The following is a 26,547-nucleotide window of genomic DNA, read 5'->3' on the forward strand; positions in this document are numbered from 1 at the left end:
GCAACCCATTCCATGCTCTAATAGCACTAGGGAAGAAGGAGTATTAGTACAAATTTGTCCTAGCATATGGGACGAAGAATATGCCTTTATAAGTTTTTAAGTGCCAAGTCTTAAGGGACTCACCTTTCAATTTGAGAACCGTTGAGACCCTTACACAAATCTTCGTTTTCAACCAACAGAATAAAATAACTAATGACTTGAGCGGAAATTAGGGATTATCATAAATAGAATTTTAAATAAAATAATTCCCAATATTTTTTATTTTCATTTTAATTTTTAACATCCGATAAGAAAAGTTGTGTGTGTGGCTGTGCGTGTGTGTGGTGTGTGAGTGTGTGTACGTGTGGGTAGGATTTGATGGAACCTAAAGAAAAACGCAAGAAATGAACATGAAAGAGATTAAGTGTTATCAAATAAATAGACTAACCAATCAGTATTCAGGGAGCCATTTTGAAAGATGGCGCCAACCATAGAAATAATGTCTTTGGTGCCAGCTAAATTATAAATACGACTTTGTGCTTCAACTATATTTCTAAATTGCTGAAACGTTCACAAAATTATTAAGTAGTTTATTATCACATTTCAATTCTTCTTCTTTCTGTACATCGGATACAATGAAAAGCTTGCTATTAATCGATTGTCCTCAACAGTCCTCCACATATGATAAAAAAAATTCTTCAATAAATTAATTGGTAAACGGGAATTCCCACAAAGACCATCCCCCAAAGAAATTAATATATATCTTGTAGTTTATTTGTCATTTCCTTGTTTTGCTTTCGGTTTTGTCGTTAGGGCGAGTGATCCCCCCATTCCCGCGTAGGTCTAGCACTGAACTTCATTCCATTGGCTCTATTTTTAGGGCTTCACTAAACATTGTCGTGTCAAAGTCGTCACGTGACCTTTCCTTCCGGCTATGTGGGACACATTTTCTTAGGTTTCTGGCAGCATCTTTTCCCCCCGTTGACCAATGGCGTGTGTTGTTACAGATGTCGCCTGCACGTGCTGGGCTCTGTAAGCCAATCATGTTTTCCCTCTTTCTCTCTTCTTGGCCCCAGCGCTGTATTTGTTTTGACTGTTTGTTTACTATATTGTAGGCCCCTAGGACTGGACACCTCATTCACAGGGGTGAAGGGGGGGGGGTGGACAGGGCGGTCTGTTTCGGGGATGTGGCGCAACACAGGGGGAGTGGGGAGAGAAGCGGAGGCTGAGAGTGAGCGGTGGGCGCTTTAAGTGAGTTACGACGGAGGTGATGACTTTTCCAGATCTGAGATAATAAGATTTAAAAGATGCCGAGACGGCGCCAGAGACTTAAAAAAAAATTCTCCCCTCCTTGCACACCCCCCACCCCCCTCCCTTCCAGCGATACGCTTCCTTATCTATAGACTGAATTACAAAACACCCTATACCAACGCCCTTTCAGCATAGTGTCTGTCTAGAGAGTTATAAAATGAAAACAGACCGAGAGATAGAGAATAAAGGATGAAATAAAGATATGGGTGAATTACACGGTGGTCACGTGATAAGGGAAAGTAGAAAAGTAGAAAAAAAAAATGGGAAGAGACACAGAGATAAGAAAAGACAGATCAGTAGAGACATGTACTCAGATACAGGCTGACATGTACTCAGATACAGGCGGACATGTACTCAGATACAGGGTGAGTACTGCTGTGATAAATAGGTAAATAAACCGTCTTAGGTAATGGGTACATGAATCTATGTATGTATGTATGTATGTATGTATGTATGTATGTATGTATGTATGTATGTATGTATGTATGTATGTATGTATGTATATATGTATGTATGTATGTATGTATGTATGTATATATGTATGTATGTATGTATGCAAGTAAGTATGTTATCTATCTATCTATCTATCTATCTATCTATCTATCTATCTATCTATCTATCTATCTATCTATCTATCTATCTCTTATCTGCCTGTCTGTAGGTGATAGATAGATAGATAGATAGATAGATAGATAGATAGATAGATAGATAGATAGATAGATAGATAGATAGGGATGTAGAGGTTGAGTGGGGTTAGTGTTTAAGCACCTAGCTTCGGAGTCGAGAGGGGTCTCGAATTCCTATTCCGGAGTGAAGGACTATAAGTACATCAGGACTATAAGTACATCAGGACTAGAAGTACATCAGGACTATAAGTATATCACGAGAAGAAGTACATCAGGTCTATAAGTGCATCAGGACTATAAGTACATCAGGACTATAAGTACATCAGGACTAGAAGTACATCAGGATTAAAAGTACATCAGGACTATAAGTACATCAGGACTAGAAGTACATCAGGACTAGAAGTACATCAGGACTATAAGTATATCACGAGAAGAAGTACATCAGGTCTATAAGTGCATCAGGACTAGAAGTACATCAGGATTAAAAGTACATCAGGACTATAAGTACATCAGGACTATAAATATATCACGAGAAGAAGTACATCAGGTCTATAAGTGCATCAGGACTAAAAGTAAATCAGGACTATAAGTACATCAGGATTAAAAGTACATCAGGACTAAAAGTATATCAGGACTAAAAGTACATCAGGACTATAAATATATCACGAAAAGAAGTACATCAGGTCTATAAGTGCATCAGGACTAAAAGTAAATCAGGACTATAAGTACATCAGGATTAAAAGTACATCAGGACTAAAAGTATATCAGGACTAAAAGTACATCAAGATTAAAAGTACATCAGGACTATAAGTACATCAGGACTATAAGTACATCAGGATTAAAAGTACATCATGACTAAAAGTACATCAGGACTATAAGTACATCAGGAGAAGAAGTATATCAGGACTATAAGTGCATCAGGACTATAAGTACATCAGGATTATAAGTACATCAGGACTATAAGTACATCAGGACTAAAAGTACATCAGGACAAGAAGTACATCAGGAGAAGAAGTACATTAGGACTAGAAGTATATTAGGACTATAAGTACATCAGGACTATAAGTACATCCGGACTATAAGTACATCAGGAATAGAAGTACATCAGGACTAAAAGTACATCAGGACTATAAGTACATCAGGAATATAAGTACATCAGGAGAAGAAGTACATCAGGATTATAAGCACATCAGGATTATAAGTTTATCAGGATTATAAGTACATCAGGACTAGAAGTACATCAGGAGAAGAAGTACATTAGGACTAGAAGTATATTAGGATTATAAGTACATCAGGACTATAAGTACATCCGGACTATAAGTACATCAGGAATAGAAGTACATCAGGACTAAAAGTACATCAGGACTATAAGTACATCAGGAATATAAGTACATCAGGAGAAGAAGTACATCAGGATTATAAGCACATCAGGATTATAAGTTTATCAGGATTATAAGTACATCAGGACTAGAAGTACATCAGGACTAGAAGTACATCAGGACTAGAAGTACATCAGGACTAGAAGTACATCAGGACTAGAAGTACATTTGGTCTATAAGTACTACTAATATTAGAAGTACATTAAGCTCACAATCACTTGCCTTTTACTTCACACATTATTTTATTTGGATATGGAAATCAAAAAGTTCCACTCGCTGTTACACTATACTTTGTAGGCGCTCATTAAACACAACCCAGCTCGTGTAGGGATTCGATCTCGAGCCCCCTTGATAGGTAACAAAGCCTATCAGCCACTCATCCCACTTTTAGTAAACGAATCTTTCCGATTGATAATATACTTTTCTAAAACAATGTGTTAATATACACTTGATTTTTTTTTTTTTTTTAAATTTCTTTTGCCCATGAACCAAACATTCCATAACTGCAGCAGTACCAAGTTTTAATTAGACATAATGTGACCTTTAACCCCTACCTAAGTGACATGGCTGCATCCCATATTCCTATTTTAATCTTGAAGTTAATTACAGAATCTCGCGGATCTCCCCGACCTCCATACGCCTCGTATCTACGCGCTCTTTTAATATCTAAATCAATTGTGAACTCGACAGGTCGTCGTGTGCCCCCGATGAAAACATCACCATAAAACAACGGAAGTGTTGAGCAGACGGGGGAGAAGTGAAAAAGCGGTAAGTAGACACCGCATAAATGTTAGGCGGTGTCGCGTTTCCCTATGTAGACCGCTATAAAATATCCCTAGCTAGAAATGCTGCAAAGAGGTGTACAGGGCTAAAATAATGGTGTATAACTTTATGAATAAATTACGGACGTGTTCGTTGCAAGATGCAATAAACTTAGCATAATTGGGCACGAGGTGGGAATGCTCGCCATGTTGGGAAGTTGATGTACGGTCACTAGGCGCCCTGGAACAAGGTAAAAAGATGTTACCTGCAGAGAAAGGGATGTAACCTTGGATGATTTAGGTGTCAGTATATTTAGTCATTTCTTCCTCCATCCTCCACCAAATATTCTTGCTTTCTTTCCTCTCTAAATGCCCAAATTTTAACCCGCTTAGGCAGAACCTTCTACCACTACAGCTCAACATAACCAACCATGAAACACTGAAGAGATGAGAACACTATTTTTCCTTGATACAGTCTGCAAAAGAGATGACAGTTCAGCAGCAAAAAGCTGGCCGGAAGAAGAATTTTTCGCTCGTTCTCTCACTAAATGTTTCATTTTAAATTTTATTTTATACCTTCTTTTCCCCATTTTCACTTTTACTTTCATTTTCACGCTGTTGTATTTCTCTCTTCAACGAGAATGTATCAGAGGCGACCTAAGCAGTACGCGGTGTCCTAGGCCTGTGCCATATGCTGCACACTAGCCCAAACAATTATGCGAAGAGCTTTCATGGTATTTGGAATAAATGCAGTAAAAGTTTTTCAAACACTAAGGATCGGCTTTAGGCATATCATTCCATACCAACATTGCTTTAGGAAATGTAGGTCATATGAAACTCAACTAATAGGATTAATTGATGATTTTCTAAAGGGATTAGGTAATAGTGAGCAAATAAATAACCTTTTATTAGATATTTCTAAGGCATTCGAAAAAGTCGACCACCATAGTCTGCTTAAAAAGCTTAAATACTTCGGCATTAAGGACTCATTACATCAATGTATTCATGATTTTTTAATAGGCAGGGAACAAACTGTAATAATACATTGCTTCAAATCAACACCAATAACTGTAAACTCAGGTGTTCCTAAAGGTGTATCTAAAGGAACAGTCTTAAGCCCACTGTTTCAAATTTTCATAAATGACCTACCAAATTGGTTTAGTTCATAAACATAAGTCAGATTATTTGAAGACTATTGCATAATATATATAAAACAAAACAAAACAAAAAAACAACAACAACACAAGACACTGAAATTTTACAAAAAGAATTAAAAGAATTACAGAAATGGGAATCAAATTGGAGCATGTCTTTCAACCCAGAAAAATGCTAGTAACAAAAAAAAATATAATAAAACTAAAACAAGTAAAAACTACTTATTTATTCATGGTAAACCACCAGTGACACTGATTTGGGTGTAATAATAAATGAAAAGTTTTCATAAAATCCCCATATTAAATAAATAATATTATAGCTTTTATATAGCGCTACTTTCATGCTTATAGCATGCTCAGAGCGCTTTGGTCCAATCTCATTTGTGGACCAGTGGGGGAAGGGAGGGGGTATCTAGGGGGGTATCTATTTTCCGTGTTGCCTTTGCCTTTAGGCGCTCAGTAAACACAACTCTGCCCGAGTCGGGTGTCGAACCTCGAGCCCCCTACTAGGTAGCCAAGCCAAGCCAAGTTCAAGCGCACTTAGCCGCTCGACCACGCTATTGATGAAATTATTAAAAAATCAAGCAAAACATAAGGGTTTATCAAAAGAAAGTTTTACAAATCAAACAAGAACATAAAACTAAGAGGCCAACATTAGAATATGCATCCTCTGTTTAGGATCCCTTAACTCAAGAAAACATGACGAAAATAGATCAAATACAAACTAGAGCCGTGAGATTCATAACAAAGGAATATTCATATTTGATCAAAGTAACACCTTAAATAAAATCACTACACTTAAACTTAAATACACTTCAGGACAGAAGAATAAAAAGTAAAGTAGATATAATATATAAAACGGAAATCCTTATAATCTTATAATCTTACAAACGTTCCTAGAAAAAATAATATAAATGACATCCATCCGTAGATTTCTTTAGTGCTGCGAATGCTTGGTAAACTTAGACTTATTTAGACAACTTGTTCATGGTCTATTGGCACTTCTGAAAAAGGAAGACTTGTAAAAACTTTTTCTCGCATGTGGAATAAGAAATGTGATTTTATATTTGTGTCTCCCTTGAGTATTTCATTATGTTATGTTTAAGCCTTTGTAAATTATAGTTCAGTATTTTATGTATTATTGCTACTTTACTTGTTAGACTTCTGTCCTGTAGTGTCTCCAACTATAGCGATGTTTCTAATTGTGCTACTGTTGTGATACTTGAAATACTCATTTGTTATAAATCTCATGGCTCTAAATTTCTTCGGTTCTAGTTTCTTTATTTTCTTATTTGCTTAAATATTGGCCCAACCAAAGGATACATTTTTAAAAAAAATATTTTATTTGAACACACTTCTCCTTCTGTGTCCCTTTCCCTTTCTGTCTCTGTTTCTCTCTCTCTCTTTCCTTCTTTCTCTTTTGCTAACTCTCTCTCTCTCTCTCTTTATCTGTCTTTAATTTTAATTCAATGTTTTCGTTTTATTTAAATATATATATATTTCATGTATTTTCTATGTCTGTATTTATTCCCAGAGCAAAAAATAAAACCCCAAAAAACTGTAATGCAGTCATTTATACCTAGAAACTAAGTTAAAGTTCTGAGATTAAACTCCCGGGCTTCTCCCAGGCCTCTCTGTATAGACTGTACTTGAGGAGGGCTCCACTTAAGCTAGCAGCAAAACTTGATCAAGTGGGGGGACTCAACTCGCTGATTTACTGAACACAAGGACAGCTTTGTAGTCGAGTTGTTTCCCTTCATTTTAATGACCGCGCAGGATGAAGTTTGGCCAGGACGCAAAGGGAGCTAATGAAAGTGACGACGCGTAGATGTGAGAGCTTAAGAGAGGACATGTCTGGTAATAGTTTGTTCTTCTCTTCTCATTCTCTTTCTCCACATAGCTCCCCCCTTGTTGCCATGGGTAACGGTAAACAAACGAATGGAAAATAAAATTTAAAAAATGTGAGACATTTTCAGTATTTGCTTTACAAAGTTCACGCTGCATGTCACGTGGGAACATTATTCCACGTGGTTCCCTACATCTTCTATACAAATTACGCAATCCATAAAGGCTGTCACGTGATACGTAATTTTCATTGTTTTATCAATATTATCACGTGGCTAAATGTCGTTTGTTTACGATTGGTGAATGATGTCCATTAGATATTTTCATTCTAAAGTAACCAATACCAAGGACGCTAAATTGAACTTAACTGATGTCAACTAAATACAAAGAATTGAGCTCTCATGGTAATAATATTGCAATGCGTAGCAGATCATCTTCGTATCAAATCTCCTTTATTTCCCGCTAGCTAGTTGCCCGTTTGTTTTGAAAATAAGTTGTAAGTCGTAGATTGAAAGTCTAATTCTTCCTGCCTTGTGTCATTATTTTGTGTTACAGATGGAAGAGATTTAAAAATTTCAATCTGCAGGGCTTAAAAGTGCACAGGTATTGTCATCATCATCATCATCATCATCATTATCATCATCATAATCATCATCATCATCATCATCATCATCATCATCATCATCACCAACGTCATCATCATCATCATCAACATCATCATCATCACCATCATCACCATCACCATCATCATCATCGTCATCATCATTATCGTCATTATTATCGTCATCATCATCATCATCATCTTTATCGTCATCATCATCATCATCATCATCATCATCATCATCTTTATCGTCATCATCACCATCATCTTTATCGTCATCATCATCATCATCATCTGATTTTCGTCGTTGGTGTGATGTGACAGTACTTGTAACCAAATCTCTCTCCCCCCCCCCTTTTTTTTGTCCGGTCAGCAACTGGTTTGAGCAGGACATCAAGAGAGATGGCGATCCATTTTTTTTACGTTATCCAGCCAGCTTTGCTTTGGCCGGCCCCTCCTTTGTGCCCCCTCCGCTGTACCTTCAAGGATAACTTTTGACAGTGAGTCATGTCTTACCATATGACCAAACCAGCTCGGCTTTCGTCTCAGCACTCAGTATATATCTTTAAATGATAAACCTTAACAGCACTTCCATTATCTTCTACACCGGATAATCTAGTAAACTGTCCATTTATAATTTTCCGCCATGTATGAAAATCTTTATGAAATTGTCATTTGGTTCGAGGTGCGTGTATTTTCAGTTGTGCTGATAAATTTCATTCGCATCCTTGTTATTATAAAAATCAACTTGACTTCGCTGCTTGGTCGTGCTGTATGTGCAATGGACTGTCGTTTGGTCGTCTAGATGGTTCATACCCTGCCCGCTGCCCTGCCCAATCGTTCTGCGGGAGGATTGTACTAAGAAGTAGATTATCTCAATCTTTTAGTTAGCCTTATCCCGCATGGGAGACGACCGCGATTTTCCTTGGCGAACTTAATAGAAGGAATCCGTAACAGAGTTGTCCACCGTAAGCGCTATAAAGATGAACTCAAGCGTCATTTCGCCTTCACTGGCTCAGAGGAAAGTAGCAGGCAGCGGATGAACTCTGAAAGTGACAAAAGCTACGGCACACATTTAAGACCCAAAGAAAAGCCTTACTGAAAACATGCGCAGAAGACGGAAAGAAAACTTAAATAGACCGCCGGTGGACAACGGCTTTGTCTGCTGAAGATGCGGAAATATGTAGGTCGCAAACGGGTTTGAATAGTCACGTGAAACACTGCACTCATCCTTAATCTTCGAAATCGAAGACAATGTCATTACTATTATTAAAAGAGTGTGGAGTGAATTACAACTAAACAAATAAAGTTAAAATGTAATATTTCTGTAGAACCAATAAGATACCAACCGTTAGGGCTGCTGTAGTTTCCGTTATGGTCAGAGCTGTGCTGTAACTTGTCTGTATAATACTGAGGGCTATGCATACCCTGTGGATATAAATAGCTTTAACTGAGAAGGAAGCGGAAATGACGTGAGGCAAGTTTAAAAAGTTCACTTAGGGGGAAAAGAAATAATATACAGGAAGTCATATTTTGGTAATATTTCAAAAATGTTTTATACGTAGACTGCGGTATTTAGGAGAAATGCCGAAAAAAAAATACATAGGTTTGATAGAAAGCTTGCGGTATTTCACGAACAGCGTACCAAAGGTTGCGATTCTATCAAAAATCATTCTTAGTGAGCATCTCGGAAGTAAAAGAAACCTGTGTTGTACGAAATTTCATACGGATCCGTACGACAGTTTAAGAGATCTCTTGATCAATGAATCAGTCAGTCAGTGGTATTTGGCGTTTATATACATAGATTTCAAAGTCTCTCACAACCTTTTTTTTCTTTAAGTTCCATTATTTCACCAACACATTTCTTCATATTATTTTCTTACACATGTGTTTTACGTTGCATCGCCTCAGAAAATCACTAACCATGCGGACAGATTTGTGCGATTCGCTAAGTCGCCAACATGTTAATTTCCAACATTAACACACACGCACACACAGACACACGCACTGTATTTATACAAACAAAAAAAAAAGTCCAGCTTCTTTTAAGAAGAAGAAAGGGTATAAGTAATTTCACTAGTTTTACACGAATTGAGAAACGTTTGATTTAAAAAACAAAATTTAGAAAAAAAAAAAAACAAAAAAAAAAACTACCAGCAAGCACAAAACCAAGCTACGAAAACAAGAGATGTACGCAAAGAAAAAAAAATTGAAGTGACACTTGAAATTTTTTTTTATCCTCTTTGACCCACTTGTGTTTCCATACATTTTTTCCCCATCTTTGACCCACTTGTGTTACCGTACATTTAAAAAAAACACAATATGTATATTTTTTTTTTCGCTATTGAGAAATTATCAGAGAAAATGGGATAACTTTAAGTGGAACTTAAACATTGATATTATGGGAAATAGAAAGTACGCGGTATACGAAAGCATTATATGATTTAATATGTTTTTTTTCAAAGTGGAATCTGTATAATTGAACCTAAGCCTAAGGTTAAAGATCTCAAGCTGTTAGTACTTGGGGTTAACAAGTGTGGAGTTCTCTCGTGTGTCTAGATTTGAGATCTATCCTTCAGATGCACCCAGTAGTCTCAGGGCTGCTTTTTGCCAATCTTTTCAAACAATATATTTTTTTGTAGTTCTTGGTAGAATGTTATTCTTTGAAGAACAACAAATGTTATAATGAAGTTATATGAATATATACTTATACAGTATAGAGGCCCACTGAAAAGATCTTGTAGAAAGCAGACGCAGAACATGTAAAGAAAACTTAAATAGACCCCTGCTGGACAACGGCTTTGTCAGTATCAAGCGTTGGAAAATATGTAGGTCGTAGTTGGGTTTGTATGGTGTTATGGCACGATTAGGATTTAGTTATTTGTTTCGGAAAAAAGGGGAAGTTTTGACTTAGAGACAATCACGTGACTAGTTAAAAATAAGAAAAGGATTTAGGCAGAGCAAAATATCAGCCGATGTAAACAGACTACTTCCAGGACACCTTAGAGATAGGAAGCTTGAACATAGACAGTTAGCGTGACATTCGATGGTTCCCTTCATGGCTATTAACGTCTTGCTCAGTATCAGCTTTGGCTAACTTCTATTGATAGTTCGGTTATTGGATTTCGTTGAGTGTTACCACCGTTTGGTTATTAATCTTAATAATGAAAGACATTGCCATTCATAGAGGTTTTTCTATCTGATCTAGAAAAGATCCAATCAAAGAAATACTGTTAAGATACTTTCGTATGAACTTATTCAACCCATTTCTTACACACCAAATTTAGAAAAAAGTGGAAAGTCCAACGACGCCTGGTGATGCCCAACCTGTGACCACATCTGTGTATAAAGGATCACCTCTTTAGTCACATGAAAAAAGGCAAAGGGGATAATACCCATCCAGACACACTAAAACGTCACGGCATTCAAAAGGACCAATTATTGGACTTCCGAAATTTGAAGGAATAGATAAAAAAAAGGAAAATAATCCTTCAAGACTTTGTGATCTACGGGGAAGATGATGTAAAGGTCATCTTTTTCTGAGACCCACAGTTAACAAGGGTGTCATGTGGCCAGCACAATGATCGAGCGTTCATAGTTTTCTCAAACTAACATAAGGTAAACATAGTTGGGTGGGCTCAAGGGCGTCCTAAAATTCCAAAATTCAAAATCCCAGTCTTTTCTGGGACTCGAGCCCGAGACGCCGTAAAGAATTCAAGAGCTCTACCTTTTCTCCGTCATATCTATCTATCTATCTATCTATCTATCTATCTATCTATCTATCTATCTATCTATCTATCTGTCTGTCTGTCAGTCAGCCAGTCAGTCAGTCTGTCTGTCTGTCTGTCTGTGTATCTATCTATCTATCTATGTATCTATCTATGTATCTATCTATCTATCTATCTATCTATCTATCTATCTATCTATCTATCTATCTATCTATCTATCTATCTGTCTGTCTGTCTGTCAGTCAGTCAGTCAGTCTGTCTGTCTGTCTGTCTGTGTAATCTATCTATCTATCTATCTATCCTATAATAAATAATAGTACCCCCCCCCCCCCCTTTTCACAAGAACTATTGCCTGTTCATTTGCCGCACTGAGCCAACGGACCCAAGCGCCCCATGAGGTCATAGACGGCCAATATGGGGAAACACTTCTCAGCGTAAGAGCACTTACATCACACTAGGGCGAACCTCATGAAGCCATCTTTAATTCAGTTTTTTTTTTCTTTTTGGAACCGACAGCTTAGTATGTCACGAAGATCAAAAGAGTGGAGAAAAAACTGATCATCTCCCCCTTCTTGCGTACGGTAACGTTTACCCCACAAGGGGAGGGTACTCTAGCATGATGCGTCTTCCGTAATTTATCACTTTCTCTTGCTGATTCGAGAAGTAGAACCTTACAGTCCTGAAACTTATAATAGTTGACCTATTGGACTAACATCTTCGTTTAACTTAAGACATTTTCACTATTTCCATGTATTAAGGATACTCATGATATATTTCAAGCTCAGAAATCTCCAAATTGATTTTATTTTTAGATACTGTTTTCATTTTTTAATAAATACCTTACAACAACATATAAATAAAGAAGACAAAGTGATATGGAAAAATGTGTGGGCAATATAGGCTTACACAAAGAAAAATATAGTTTAACTAATGTTGGAGAACTTGTATATATAAATATATGAACTAAGAGATTTAAAGATCAGTGTGGTCAATCAAATAATAACAATAGATATATAGAAAAAAATAGTTCAAAAAAAGCTTATCTAAGGGGAACAACTCCTACATGTATTATCTCCCAGTAATATAGAAATTATTTTCTTTTTCGATATCAAAATATTGACAAATTGATTAATGAATTCTTTTTATTGATTCATGTATTGCCCTCGCCAATGATTGATTGATTGTGCAAAGTTTCAACTTGATGCAAGATTGGAAGTGGGAGAACTCACGTGTACAAACTTTTTACCAGACAGACAGAGTGACAGACAGAGTGAGTTCATATACGCTTTGTAATAAGAATAATATTAATAATACACAAACGCTGCCAAGGGACCTAACTAAGAGACGTAACAATAGTTAGTTCGATATTTAGTCTAAGACAACATAATAAAGCTCCATTATATCACTATACTTTATTAAATCCGTTAATTTTCCACTTACGGGACTCAACAACATAAGTCGTTTATATTACTGTAGATAGCCGTCCCCATGCAAAGACAAAATAAAAACTTTCTTGGCCATGTTTGATGACCACACAGATATAAAGAGATAGAAACAGGGTTGCTACAGCGATCGGACCTCACGATGACTTGCAAACTACACGAGATCTTCGAGACTTGTAAAGACCTTCCTTCAGGGAACAGTATCAGGAAAAAGTAGAAGAGGCAGACAGAGAAAGCGATGGAAAAGCTACATAAAAAAATGAACTGGCTTGCCATTGAAAGAGGTTCAATCCAAGGCAAAAGAGAATGGAGAGAGACGGATGACAAATCTTGTGTGGTGCCCCTACGGTTCAACAGATTTAGGGAAAGGTGAAGGGAAGAAATGTTTTAAAATTGTGATATCTGAAAAAACCCTTTCTAAATCTATCACTTTATTAAAGACGATATCTATACTTGGAGAATATCTCATGGTTTCCAGAGTTCATTACTGTAAACATTCCATACTTCCATCACGTTTTATTGTATTTTATGTTTCAATTTAGCAAGATTTATTTGTCTACACTCATTACAGGATGACATCCGATTGGTCCAGGTGACTCATCACACGGAGGTATTACACTATTCTGGGAGGTTCCAGTTTGCCGCGTGGTGTAAATGGCGTGCGGTATCACTTTTCCAAAGGCGCCACCCTTGAAGTTTTCAATTTTAATAACGCCTTTCTTCATTCATCTATGTCTCTGAAAAACAAACACACACACACGCACACACACACACACACACAAAATCATAGGAACACACAAACACGTTAACAAACACTCACACACATGCGCACATCGCGAGAAGTGACTATTTGAAAATAAGCGCGAAATATGCGAACTTGTAATAAGATCTAGTCGTCAAGTCTGAACATTAAAAAGGAAAGAAGTGGCTGTACGGACCAAACTCTGACCTACATTTTTTGCCACTTTAAATTGTCTGCTCTGATGGTTTGAGCCACATAATAGACAATAGGGGCTCGCAAAGACCTTTCTGAAGGACGCAGTACCAGACACGAGAAAGCGATAGGAATGTAACATTAAAAAAATAGACAGGTCTATCATTGAAGAAAATTGTATCCAAGCCAAACAATGAAGAGGAATGGAGAAAGGCTGTCGACAGATCTTGTGTGATGCCCTAACGGATCAACAGACTAAGGATTTGGTGAAGTTGAATAGATTATCGTAGTTAGATAATGATTTATTTATCAATTAATATCTTTATAAAAATAAATTAAAAAAAAAATAAAACTGCGAAAATTGATTGTACGTTTGTTTACGTTTCTTTACGTCTGCTCCCAAAGCACGCGCTGAGAGTTCACTTTCCTTCCCAGCATGACTTCTTTCTAAAGTCGTAAGGTACGCGCTCCCTTCTGCCCCTGTTGGGGGTTCCATGTAAAATCCAGAGAAATTTATTCTCTTTTCTTGTTATGGTTTTAGCCTTTTATTTTTTTTTCTTATAATTATTCGGAGAGATAATTGCTAACAGTAATTAAAAGTGATCGTCAATACATTCACAATGACATTTAGATAGGTGCAGTCGAATAAAATACTAAAATGTTAAAGATAAGTATTGATAATATTCACAGAGTACTTTACCAAAATTTTTCATTTCAGATTTCCATATTAAAGGAACTTCAATCGTACTTTTATTAATTCCGCGTAGGTCTCAAAATGACAAAACAAGAAAGATTTTAACTCTCAAATGTACTCTCTCTCACACTCCTTATCATGTACAAATATCTAGTAAAAGTTTCTAGTTGTTTCGGATGTTCCTTCAGAATTGAAGATAATTTACTTCCTAGCCTAAACATCCTGCAGGACGACGGGGATGGCAGCGGGCAGGGCATGAACTCGGCACCATCGAGACCACCGAACGACAGTCCAGCTCGCCTACAGCACGACCAGGCAGCCATCCTTCCATAACACTCTCTCACTCTATGTCACCTTAGAAAAGAAAGTGTGACAACACTACCGTGAGTAGCTCCACTATCCTTCACCACCTCCCTTGGAAGATTCGCGGGACCATCCAGTCGTGAAGAATGTCAGTTACGATTCATTACGAATGATAACTCCGAATGCAACAGTGATTGCTTGTTTGTTGTAAAATGTTTTATATGTTTCGGATGTTCCTTCAGAGTTGAAGATAATTACTTCCTAGTCCAAACCTCCCGCAGGACTACGGGGGATGGGAGCGGGCAGGGCTTGAACCCGGGACCATCGATGAATCTGAACGACAATCCAGCGCGCAAACCGCACGACCAGGCAGCCATCCTGGTTTTCTTTATATTTCTGGTGAATGGACCGTTTATAAAATCCCAAATTCGATTATCTGGACGATCAAGTGTATATATATATATACGGGCCCCTCAAATAAACGATTTCTTGGAGATGCAACCACCAAAGTAGGAAACATACGTCCATAGTGTAGATACCTATAAGTAGAAAGCGGATTTCGTTAAATATATCCAAGATATAAAGAACAAAGAAAGAGATAAACATGGCCGACACGCTGGATGCTAAGTCCACACTAAAACTGTCTCCCAAGCTCCTCCATTTTTTTGTTTCTCCTTGAGAACTTTATTCTCCTCCGACTTCTGACTTTTTGACAAGTCTTCCCCCGCCATTTGTCATGGCCCATTGGAGCTCTGGCACTAACCGTCCACGGTCCTAGGCAGTCTCGGGCAGGCCAGATCTGGAGATACGGGCCTTCAAGGGCGGTTTATTGCACGCGGAGACAGGGGGAATTTCAGACATATTTCTTTCTCTTCTCCAAACTTTCTTCTCGCCCTGACTCCAGACCCCTCTACCCCCATCCTCCTCCGGCGTCTCGATTACTCTCTCGTCCTCCTATAATGAACCTCAAACACGCTCTCAAAATCGTTCTTAACTCTCTTGAGGTAAAGTTTAACTGCGTAATTTGGTCTTGGTTTAACAGTGTTGTGTGGGCTAAATTTAACAAAGTCTTCTGATATAAGTTTAACTGTGTCTTTTGGTCAAATTGTTATTGTGTCTTGTGGTCAAGGTTTATCCGTGTTTTGTGGTGTAGGTTTAATCGTGTCTTGTGATCTAAGTTTAACTGTATCTTCTGTTATAGGCTTAACTGCGTCTTGTGGCTTAGGTTTTACTAGGTCTTGTGATAAAGTTTAACTGTTTTTTTTGGTCTAGTTTTAAAAGTTTCTTGTGCTCTATGTTTAACTTAGTCTTCTGTTATAGGTTTAACAGTGTCTTGTGGTTATATTTTTTTACTGTTTTGTGGTTAGGCTTAACTATGTTTTCTTGTGTAGGTTTAACATTGACTTGTGATCTAAATTAACTGTGTCTTCTGGTATAGGTTTGACTGTCACTTGGGGCTTAATTTTAACCAAGTTTTGTCAAGGTTTAACTGAGTCTTGTGGCTTACGTTAGGCTGTGTCTTATGGTAGAGGTTTAACTGCGTCATGTGGTCTAGGATTAACAGGGTCTCTTGGTCTAAGTTAAACTGTGTCTTGTTATATGGTATAGCTGTGTCTTGTAGTCTTAGCTTGACCTTTTAATTATAGGCCGATATATTCTTCTTCTTCTGATCTAGCTCTAGGCCATGTAAAAGAAGAGTACGGTTCCTCTCTATATATTAATAAAATAATAAGTCCTTTATTTTAATCCGCTGAAGAAATAAATGCTCAATTAACATACTTATCATGTTTTGATGCGAAAACTCAGAGCCGCCCCCCTCCGGATCTACAAGTATTCAAGCAATAGTTTTGTTTTCATTGTCTAAAATAATAAAATTTAAAAGAACCATTTGGCGCCTGAACAGCCTATCATCAATAATAAGATTTCTGACAAATTGTTTTGTTTTGCTGATAGGAGAAATTAGCTCAATAGCTTTTCTAGTTTTGTCGATGGAAACGAGACAGTGTGACAGACAGACGACACAGTTGGACAGACAGACGACACAAAACTGATAGCGGATTTTCATCTTACTGTAGCCACTAAAAATGTTTTCGGAAATATTATAACCCCTATGTGTACACGGAAAGCGAGCCACGGCACTGACCACTATGTTATACATTTTGGGAGAATATTTCCTTGCTACCTTTAGAAAAGCAATAAAAAAGACTTACTCTGCAATAGTCAGGATTCAAGCTCTTACCTCACTCATTCACCATTGGTAGTCTAACTCTCGTAGCCGCTGGGCCAAAACTGAGTTCTTTGAAATTATCCATTTAACTAATTTATCCTGAGTTTAAAATTCGTATCGACTACCTAAACTCAATTAAGCTATGAATTTTAGAATCAATCTATAATTCTAAAGATCTAGATCTTCGAATAACTAGGATTAGCATCGATTATTTCAATTGAATTTAATCCACGATTAGAATCATTAGAAGGATCTCACGCCTTGTGAGTGCATGTACAGATGTCATTGTCTTGGGCCTCTTGGCCTCACTATATTCATGAGAATGTGGTGCAATGTCCTTTAAATAAAATCAAGTGTCTTCCTTCATTGTAATATACTAACATGTAATCTACACAATGGTAAGCAAGCCTTTCTTCTCTCCAAGGTTCATTGATACATTATATATCCCGCGGGTTATTTGCAATTAGACTGAGCAAAGAAAGAAACCAAACCGACAAGCCAACTAAAAATGTTTAATAAATCTTTTAGGACTTTCTAGTCTCAACCTGTGGATCGCGCCCCCTTTGGGGGTTGATTGACGATTTGCCAGGGTTCGCCTAAGACCATCGAAAATATGGATTGTTATTGTCTACTCTTGTATTGCTGTGTGTGTGTAAAGGGTAGGGCAAAGTGAGGAATTGTAAAAAGGGGTCGCCGAGCTTAAAAGGTTGGGAACCGCTGTTCTAGGCAACACAGATAACAATCTAAATTTAAATACCCTCTCTCTAACACCCTTTCTAAAAAAATATAAATAATCAAACAATTACCAAGGCCAAATTGTGTTTATGACTAAAACGCTTTTGGGTAGTCGGTCTGTAAGATGAATTGGGCTTCCATTCATTCACACCTATCACCCGGCAAATAGTTTTGTCAAATCTCTGCACTCTATCTTTTAGTAGGCTATGTGCTGTGGATCCCTCTGTTAACCCTTTCCTGTTTCAATTTCCCTCGGCAATTATGTCCCCTTAGATCAATCGAGATAAGAAGCTTTAGGAGAGACACAAAGACGAGGTGGCGACAGATGGATAAGTTTGTAAAAGTTTTATATCAATCTAACTAGCTGACTAGGGAGACTTAGCACGGACGTACAATAAACTATACATCAATCACATTTAGATTTACGCTCATCTAAGTCAGGGGTTCTCAACCTGTGGGTCGCGACTCCTTTGAGGGGTCGATTGACGATTTGCCAGGGGGGTCGCCTAAGACCATCGAAAATATGGATTGTTATTGTCTACCCTTCTATTGCTGTATGTGTGTGTGTGTGTCGCATCAGAGTGGGGTATTGTAAAAAGGGGTCGCCGAGTATAAAATGTTGAGAACCGCTGATCTAAGTCTACGCCGCAGTGGTCTTCAACGGGGGCGATATCGCCCCCTAGGGGGCGTTTTCGAGATTTTGGGGGGCGCTGAGAGCCAAAGGGGCGGTAGGGGGGCGCTGGGCACAAAATGGGGCAGTAAGGGTGCGCTGGGCATAAAGGCGGAAAGAAGAAACTTAAGGTGCTCTGAAACAAAACAAATTTTAAAATTCTCCAACATTAAACTAAATATAGACAAATTATAGTTAACTTGTTTCTAATTTAAGAATAGGAACAGCGTTAGAAATTGAGTTCGGGAATCCCATTTTCTATTTTTAAAATTCTTACTGTTTTGCTATGATTGTAGAGTATTTATTGTCTATGGATCTCGCGCATATAAACGTTTAAGATTTGATAAACAAAGTAGGTAATACGCCTTTTAGATTATAGTTTATTTTATCTACATATGTTAATATATTAATATGTAAATGTTAATTGCAAAAACCATTATAGGTAACAATTAATAGAAAAATTTAACTTTTTAAAAACAAAAAAAAAACATTGATACAATATTACAAAAATTCACTGGTGTGTCATGTAATATTTCCTTGAGATTTAGGGAATTGCCACTAGAAAAATAGTAAGTTCTACTTTAATGGCATTTTCAGATGAGGTTATGAAACCAAGTCGGCTTCACGAACATATTGCGATATCCAAAAATAATTTAAGAATACTCATGAACAATTATAAAAATCTACAATCAAAACAATATTAAAACAAAAAACAACAAAGCAGGATATGTTTTAGTGGCTTCTTAGAAAAATGCATAGCTTTTTAAAAATTCTTATGATATTGTTAAAAAAATTTGATTAAAACTAAATTTATTTTAAAACATGTGTAACACAAAAAGACTTTTTTTCTGCTAGAGATGAAATATTATTTCAAAATTGTCTTGTTAAGTAGCTTATGGGGACATATAGGAAACCATCAGTGGTTGGACGCTACAATGACTTCTTAGGTATTATAGGATAAAGAACAAATCTATTCACTATTCACATTGTGAGTTATGATACACAAAAAAAGTTTAGCCGCAATTTCATTTCTATTTGAATCTAATTATAAAACTGTAAATAAAAAATACAAACTCATGCCAAAAATAAGCGCATCTTTCAACAGTTTTGTGAAACAAATGATGAAAAAGGTGTTAGACTCTTGTTGTAAACTGAAGTTCGCTGGATTTCGAAAGGGGTTTGTTAATGGTTATGGCTCGTTTTTTAAGCTCTTAAATAATTATTTTTTTGAGAAACGGGAAGATTCAACTATGAGCGATGACTTAATGCAGGCTAAAAAAAAGTGTTTTACACGGTAGACATCTAACACCAATGAATGAAACGAACCTCCGACTGCTAGGAAAGAGATTGACTTTTATTGATAATATCATTTTCTCTTTTATCGAGATATTAAATCTATTTTAAAGAGTTTTACAATCTCACATAACTTGTTTTTTGACAAATGAATTACTGCACAAGGACACCGATATCTATGCAATTCACATAACAATGCTCTATGAAGAAATTAAGATTCGCTTCTAAAATAAAAAAAAAAAAATATATATAAAAGACAATTATTAAAACATCTGTTACTGACGTTCAAATTGAGTTGCATGAAAAAATAAATTTACAAAATCATGTCTTCAGTAAAAAAGAATGTAAACATAGGAGGCACACAGTGGCGTAGCTAGGGTGGGGGGAGAGGGGAAATTTGAAAATCCCGGCCCCCATTTAAGGGGGGGGGCTCAAATTATTGCTTTTTTAATTAATTAAATTAAATATTACGCAAAATGCATCGGCCTCCAAAGATGTCAAGAATTCCTCGCTACGCCCCTAGAGGCACAACAGAGATGTGGCTGCATTTAAATGTTTCAGTAAAATTCCAAACTTTGGTCGAAAATGGAATTATGTTTTAGCTATTCCATCAACATACATGGTTAACCTAGATTTAGTGCGTAACAAAGTTAATGAATAAGCAAAGAAATAGACTGGATGTAGCAAATAGAGGAGACCTTCGCCTTGCCTTGGCTAATTTAAAGCTTGAAATTTCTAATATTGTCAGACTACAGGAGGCACAAGGTTACCATTAGCTTAATTTCATTTTGTAGTGAATTCAGCAATAATAATATTTATATTAAAAATTAAAACTAAATTTACAATTAAACCTAAAAAGAGTAGGCCCTAATATTCAAAACTTCAAACGGAGACTATTCTTAGGATTTGAAAGATAGTCTTTACAATTAATTTTTTTGTGTAATCACTGCAAATTATTTGACATAATTTTTGCATAATGATAATATAGGCTGTTTTTGCCTTTAATTCCGAAGATTACGGCAGAGTCCAGTGTTTCACATAACTACGGAAACCCAACTGCGACCTACATATTTTCCCGAATTTTATGCAGACAAAGCCGTTGTATGCTGGCTTTTCTTTGAGTATAAAATGTTTGTCCCGCAGTTTTTGTAAGAGCTCTCGAACTGTTTCTCTCAGGTACTTTCCTCTATGCCAGTGAGAGCGAAATGGCGCCTGAATAAATCTTTATAGCGCTCACGGGGGAGAGGGGCCCCTCAAAGCTCGTCAGTCATAGGCCAAGGAGTTCACAACAATCGCCTTTGCCATGCGGTCGTCTCTCAAGCGGGATATTGACAGCATAAAAATTAATAGAAAGATGATATTTTGTTCAAATTTGCCTTCTCACGATTCTTTATAACTGTTTTTCTAAGAGGGGGGCGCTGGCGGATTTTTTTAAAGAAAAAATTCGAAAAGGGGGCGGTAGGCCAAAAAAGGTTGAAGACCACTGGTCTACAGAATGCTGCATGGGTCAAGATTTTTCTTGGAAATGATTTATATTTAACAAAGTTTAAAAAGAAATATGGTTTCGAATTGTCTGAATAATTGAATAGGAAATAGACACAATTAAGATAGAAAAAAAATTATTTGTAAATCTATTCCATCTTGATGAAGTTGTTGGTGGTCTGCAATTTATAATTCTATTTGTTGTAGATTTCCAGTAGCTCAAGGAGTCTTCACCAAGAGCTGGCACAATCACTTTCTTCTATAACAGTCCAGCTAATTTCTACTTAAGACGTGTACCAGATGCACTTAGACGTCTAGTTATTTCCCTTAACTCTTTACTGAATAAAAAAAAGATTTAATTCGAGTGTTAAAAGCGTGATCCAAATCGCTAAATTTAACTTTAAGATGATTCTATTTCGAAAGCTGGCGCGGTGGCTGAGCGGTAAAGCGCTTGTCTTCCGAACCGGGGGTCCGGGGTTTGACTCCTGGTGAAGACTGGGATTTTTAATTTTGGGATCTCAGAGTCCTCCCAGCTGTAATTAGTTGGGTAAAAGTAAAGATGGTTGGTCGTTGAACTGGCCACATGACACCCTAGTTAACCGTGGGCCACAGAAACAGATGACCTTTACATCATCTGTTAAACGTTTCTATTACTATATTATCAAAACATTGAAAGATGAAACCTGGGTTTCGCCCCTGTGTAGCCAATTAGATAGCAATCCAATAAATAGACATTAACTGCACAATTTCTAGTAAAATTTGTTAAAGCTGATACTGAAATAGCCGTCCAGTGTCCAAGTTTCAGTTTTCCACGCAGTTTATATTCCAGCCTTGAAGAGTTTACCAGATAATAAGAGGTATTGTACAAACAGAAAAATCAAGTTAGGGCTTAGAGACCAGGGTCCACGAGTTCATTGTGTAGTTAGCTCAACAAAGTCTTTTAAAGACCACCCCACTTGCGTCCTCAAAACTTTTTACTTGGATATCTCTGATTTGTTATATATCCTATCCGCTATATATCTTTCAAACCGTTAAATAGTTTCTAAAAAAAGGTAAATCTCGAATTATATGTTTCATAACAAGATAAGAGGCTTCGTACGTTTTTTTTGTCCATTGAGATGTTATTAGAATATTTATTTAAATGCAAAAATGTTTGGTTCTTAATGTTAATAGATAGAAGCAACTACAACAGTGTTTGGTTTTAGATAGGCAATTAACAGTTTAAATCTCATTAAATCTAGTTAGACGCATACGCATTCGATGATGAAATCCTCAGTTACATCAATTTCCCTTTTTTTTTTTTTACGAAATGCTTTCAACTTTCGACAAAATTTCATATTACAAATTAAAAATTTGGTCAAAAACGATTAGCTACTTCAGGAAAAGCAAAAAAAAAAAAAGGGAATTAACTGGATAATCTCTTTCCCTTTCAATTAACATAGCCAGATTTTTTTCAGCTTGGAATAAAATAAATTGCTAAATTCTCACTTCTGAACTTAATAATCTTTATTCATTTTTGACGTCTCCGGTATAAGGATGATAAGACGTGCTTCTTAGCGACAACATTCCCAGCTAATTTGAGAGTTTAAATAACTTTTCGTCGACATACTTCCAATTTCTGGGCAATTACATCCGGTTGAATTTTACATTCTGAAAAGTCAACGTTGGAAATAATCGACGCTCATTCGGCTTGACACTCAATCCGCCCCTGAGCTGCGAGCTATCTCAGAATGATTTCCACGTTACTCGTAAAGTATTCTCAAAGTCTGGAAATGTAACAATATAAGAGATGGGAGACTGTAACATTTTCATTCGTAGCGTTCAAGGGAGAAAAAAAGAGAAAATGGTGAGCAAAAAATGGTGAGTTTTGTTTCAAGCGAAAGTTAAGAGAGAAAAAAAAACAAAACAAGGCTTCCCACCCACATATTAATTCTCCATTTTAATTGCCTGTCGTTCAAAACTGTACGAATTTCACCTCAAGGGGGGAAAAAAATATTCTCCCGGTGAAGTGTTAGAAATATTTTTTTTTTCTTCATTCCTCTTTTTCTGAAGGCGTCGTTCCACAACTTTGAGACGCTCAATTTAGAAGACGCCTAGACCTTGAGAAGAGGGTCGCTGTGAGGAAGGGAGGGGAAAAGGAGGAGGGGGCAACAGGGATAAACTGGATCCTTTCCGTCGTTTTTTTTTTTAACTCTATACCTTGGAGGAAATATCGTCCGCTTTTCACTCACTTATGGTCCTCCAAAACTTCAATGGCGAGACTTCTAGTGCACAGTTTTTTTTTCCCCAAAACATTTTTGTTCTTGAGCTCATGAGAAAAGGTTGCAGTGGTGTCTGGTGTGATACACAGACTTCGGTAATGAATAGTTGCTTCATTGCAACCCAAGCAAAACAGCTATGGGAATGATTTATCTCCCGTGTCCTTTCTGTCGCCTTTTTCATCGCAGGAAATATTCTTTTTTTTTAAAATGTGTTTTCTTAATGCATCCTGGCCTATAAGTTTCCAACGTTTAATAGATTTATTGCTGTTGCAAAGTCAGTTTTATGTCAGAGCAGGCAAAAATTGTGTACTACAGTAAAATAAAAAAAGGTCATGCTTTCTTCACTATATCTTTAAATGTCTTCGTAAATTATGCCTGGGTTAACGTTTTTGATAATAATAATAATAATACTAAGGCTTGTCTTCGAGTCCGAAGATTAACTAGGAATAGCTGTATTTCCCGTGGCTAAGCAGCCCCAGCTGTGATCTACATATTTTGCCACAAGCAGGGCAAGCATAACTATTGTCTGCCAGTGGTCGATTAAGATTTTCTTTTCGCCGTCTGCGTCAGTCCTCGGCAGCGGATTTTTGATAACTTGCTTTTAAATTGCTTTTTATTGTAATGTTAATTCACATGTTAATAACGCACAGACTGCCAACTCATATTCCTGGGTTTAAATCTTAGTGTAAAATGTTTTTTTGTGACATTTATGGGTATAACAAGATTTTATAAAGTATTTACAATATTTTTTCTTAGTATAACTTAAAACTGTTTGCAGCTAATCAGGTCTCTCATTTAGTCATTTGACGTATATTATTCTTGTCAATAGGAATTTATTCGCAAGCCTCAAAAGTCTATTTATATACATGTTTTCTGTGTGTTTAGTCCAAAGACTAGAGAGAAGAAAATAACAAAGAACGGAATGTAATGATAGCCTTAAGCATGTAATAGTTATACACCTTTCTAGAAGGCCGCCTTGATATTTAAAAAAAAACAAAGCATAAAAAAAGACATAAAAACGCCAGCCACAAATTCGAATCCTAGTGAAGACTGGGATTTTTAATTTTGGGATCTTTGGGCACCCCTGTGTCCACCCATCTCTAATTAGTTGGGGAAAAGTTAAGGCGTTTGGTCGTTATGCTGGCCACATCACATCCTCGTTAACTATAGGCCACAGAAACAGATGACCTTTACATCGTCCGCCCTATGGATCGCTAGGTCTGAAAGGGGAAACTATTGCGATTTCACTTTTAATTGATGTTAAGTAGACAAAAAAATTAAATTCGTCATTAAAAAAAATTAATAAATAACTTATTTAAAAAAATAGTTTACCGAAATAAAAACAACAATAATAATATTAAAAAAGATTGTAGCAAATTTAGAACACACATTGTACATCAACAAAGTATAGACTATATTGTATTATTGTTATTAATTTTACATATTTATATTTATTATTTTAATATTAATTAATATGAAACTAATATCAGATTAATATCAGATTAATATCAAACAGCCGGGAGAGGGGAAGAAATGGACTTCAGTCCCAGGGGCCCAACTGTAGTTTTTTAAAAATCTTTTTCATCTTTATGAGTATTTGATGGCTTTTAGAATTTGTGCCGGGGCGGCAAAGGGGCCCACAGGTACCCAGTTGACTGGGGCCCAAATATTTCTGGCCTGTTTGAGACAAAATTTTTTCCAAAATTAATGCCAATTCTAGCCTTCACGACAAACAAATGCAAAGAGTGTGACCAATTTTGCAAACAATAAACTATTAGTGTGTAATTAAAGAAGCCGTTCTCAATCTATATGTACACGTGTAATACAATTTCCCACTAGGCGGTGACCCCCAACAGTAAAAATATGTTATGTCCCCCCCCGCCTCTTTTTCCCATTTTTATTTCATTTAATTGACACTTCACAATCGTTTTTTGATTCATTTTATGGCGCCCTAATCTGAGAAATATTTCTTGACCTAAAGCAATAGCGTGTAAACGTATATACCTCTGGTACCAATATGCTTGTCACAACACACAAGAAACGACCAGACAAAAAAAAAAAAAACTTCCAATGAAATATCAAATAAAACCCCCAAAAATTCAATGATCTTAGGCGCCCCCCCCCCCCGACTAATTGTCATTCGACCCAAAAAGAGGTCGCGACTAAAAAATGTGAGAACCCCTGACCTAAAGTAACTTTATTTTGAAAGTAATGGCATACTTAAGAGTCCAATGTAATAAATAAATTGTTTTGTGTGAGAAACCATGGCTACAGAAGCTTACAAAAGAATGTGTCTAAGAATGAGGGGAAAATAAAGAGTTGGCCTTTCTGACCAAGCCAGTAAATCCTGGCCACATTTGCATGCCAAACTTTCATTTCTGGAGTTCTGCTCGACCTATCTGGAAACATTTCTTTCAAACCCAACTTGGCACTTCTGAAAAGTGCCGCTAAATGCTTAGAAATGAGCCTCCTGGCATAGTCCACATTCCGGAATGCCTTAATGGGAGGATCGCTGCTGAAGGGTCTGGGATCGAATCACAGAGATGGCTACGTATTGCAGAGTGACACTCAGAAATTGTCAGTGCGTGAAACTGAGTGCTGGGGCGCTGGGGGGGGGGGGGGAATGAGCAGTAAAAGTGAAGAGCGAGGGATAAAAAGAGAATGAAATAATAGATAAATATAATAAAGAAAAAGAAGAAAGGGAATACGGAGAATGGAAAGGGAGATGAAAGGTAACAAGTTAGGTTTATGTTAGGATATATTTTGTTGACTGACTCTAGGAAGCGTTGACGTGAAGGCTGCGACTTCTCTTGTACCTCTGAGACTCGTCTACATGTTCATTTATGTGCTTATACCATTTAACCTATAGTTCTTGACAAGGCCGGATTTAAGCCTTGGCAGGCGGTGGCTACAGACACGGGGAATTCACACAAAAAAAAATGGGCCTGCATAAAAGAGATGGAAAAAGTCTCAAAATGTCGACTTTTACTTTCTTTTTGTGTAGTCACATCACATTCTGACCGGAAACTAAAACTAGTGACTCATCAAGGCATTTGGTGCATGATGGGCATCCATTGTCTTAAGAGACAGAAGAAGCCATTTTACGGACTGCAACTTTGTCG

General features: G+C 36.9%; 1 protein-coding gene across 1 annotated transcript in view; it reads right to left on the reverse strand.

Moving 5' to 3' along the window:
• Positions 1-26,547, reverse strand: part of LOC106068368 (myogenic factor 6-like) — a 49,281-nt gene that overhangs the window by 5,030 nt on the left and 17,704 nt on the right. The window contains exon 2 of the mRNA XM_056034191.1: positions 9,006-9,084. Within this exon, the coding sequence (XP_055890166.1) occupies positions 9,006-9,084 (79 nt within the window). The remainder of the gene's footprint in view (positions 1-9,005; positions 9,085-26,547) is intronic.

The sequence above is a fragment of the Biomphalaria glabrata genome, chromosome 6, assembly GCF_947242115.1.
Source record: "Biomphalaria glabrata chromosome 6, xgBioGlab47.1, whole genome shotgun sequence".
NCBI lineage: Eukaryota > Metazoa > Mollusca > Gastropoda > Planorbidae > Biomphalaria > Biomphalaria glabrata.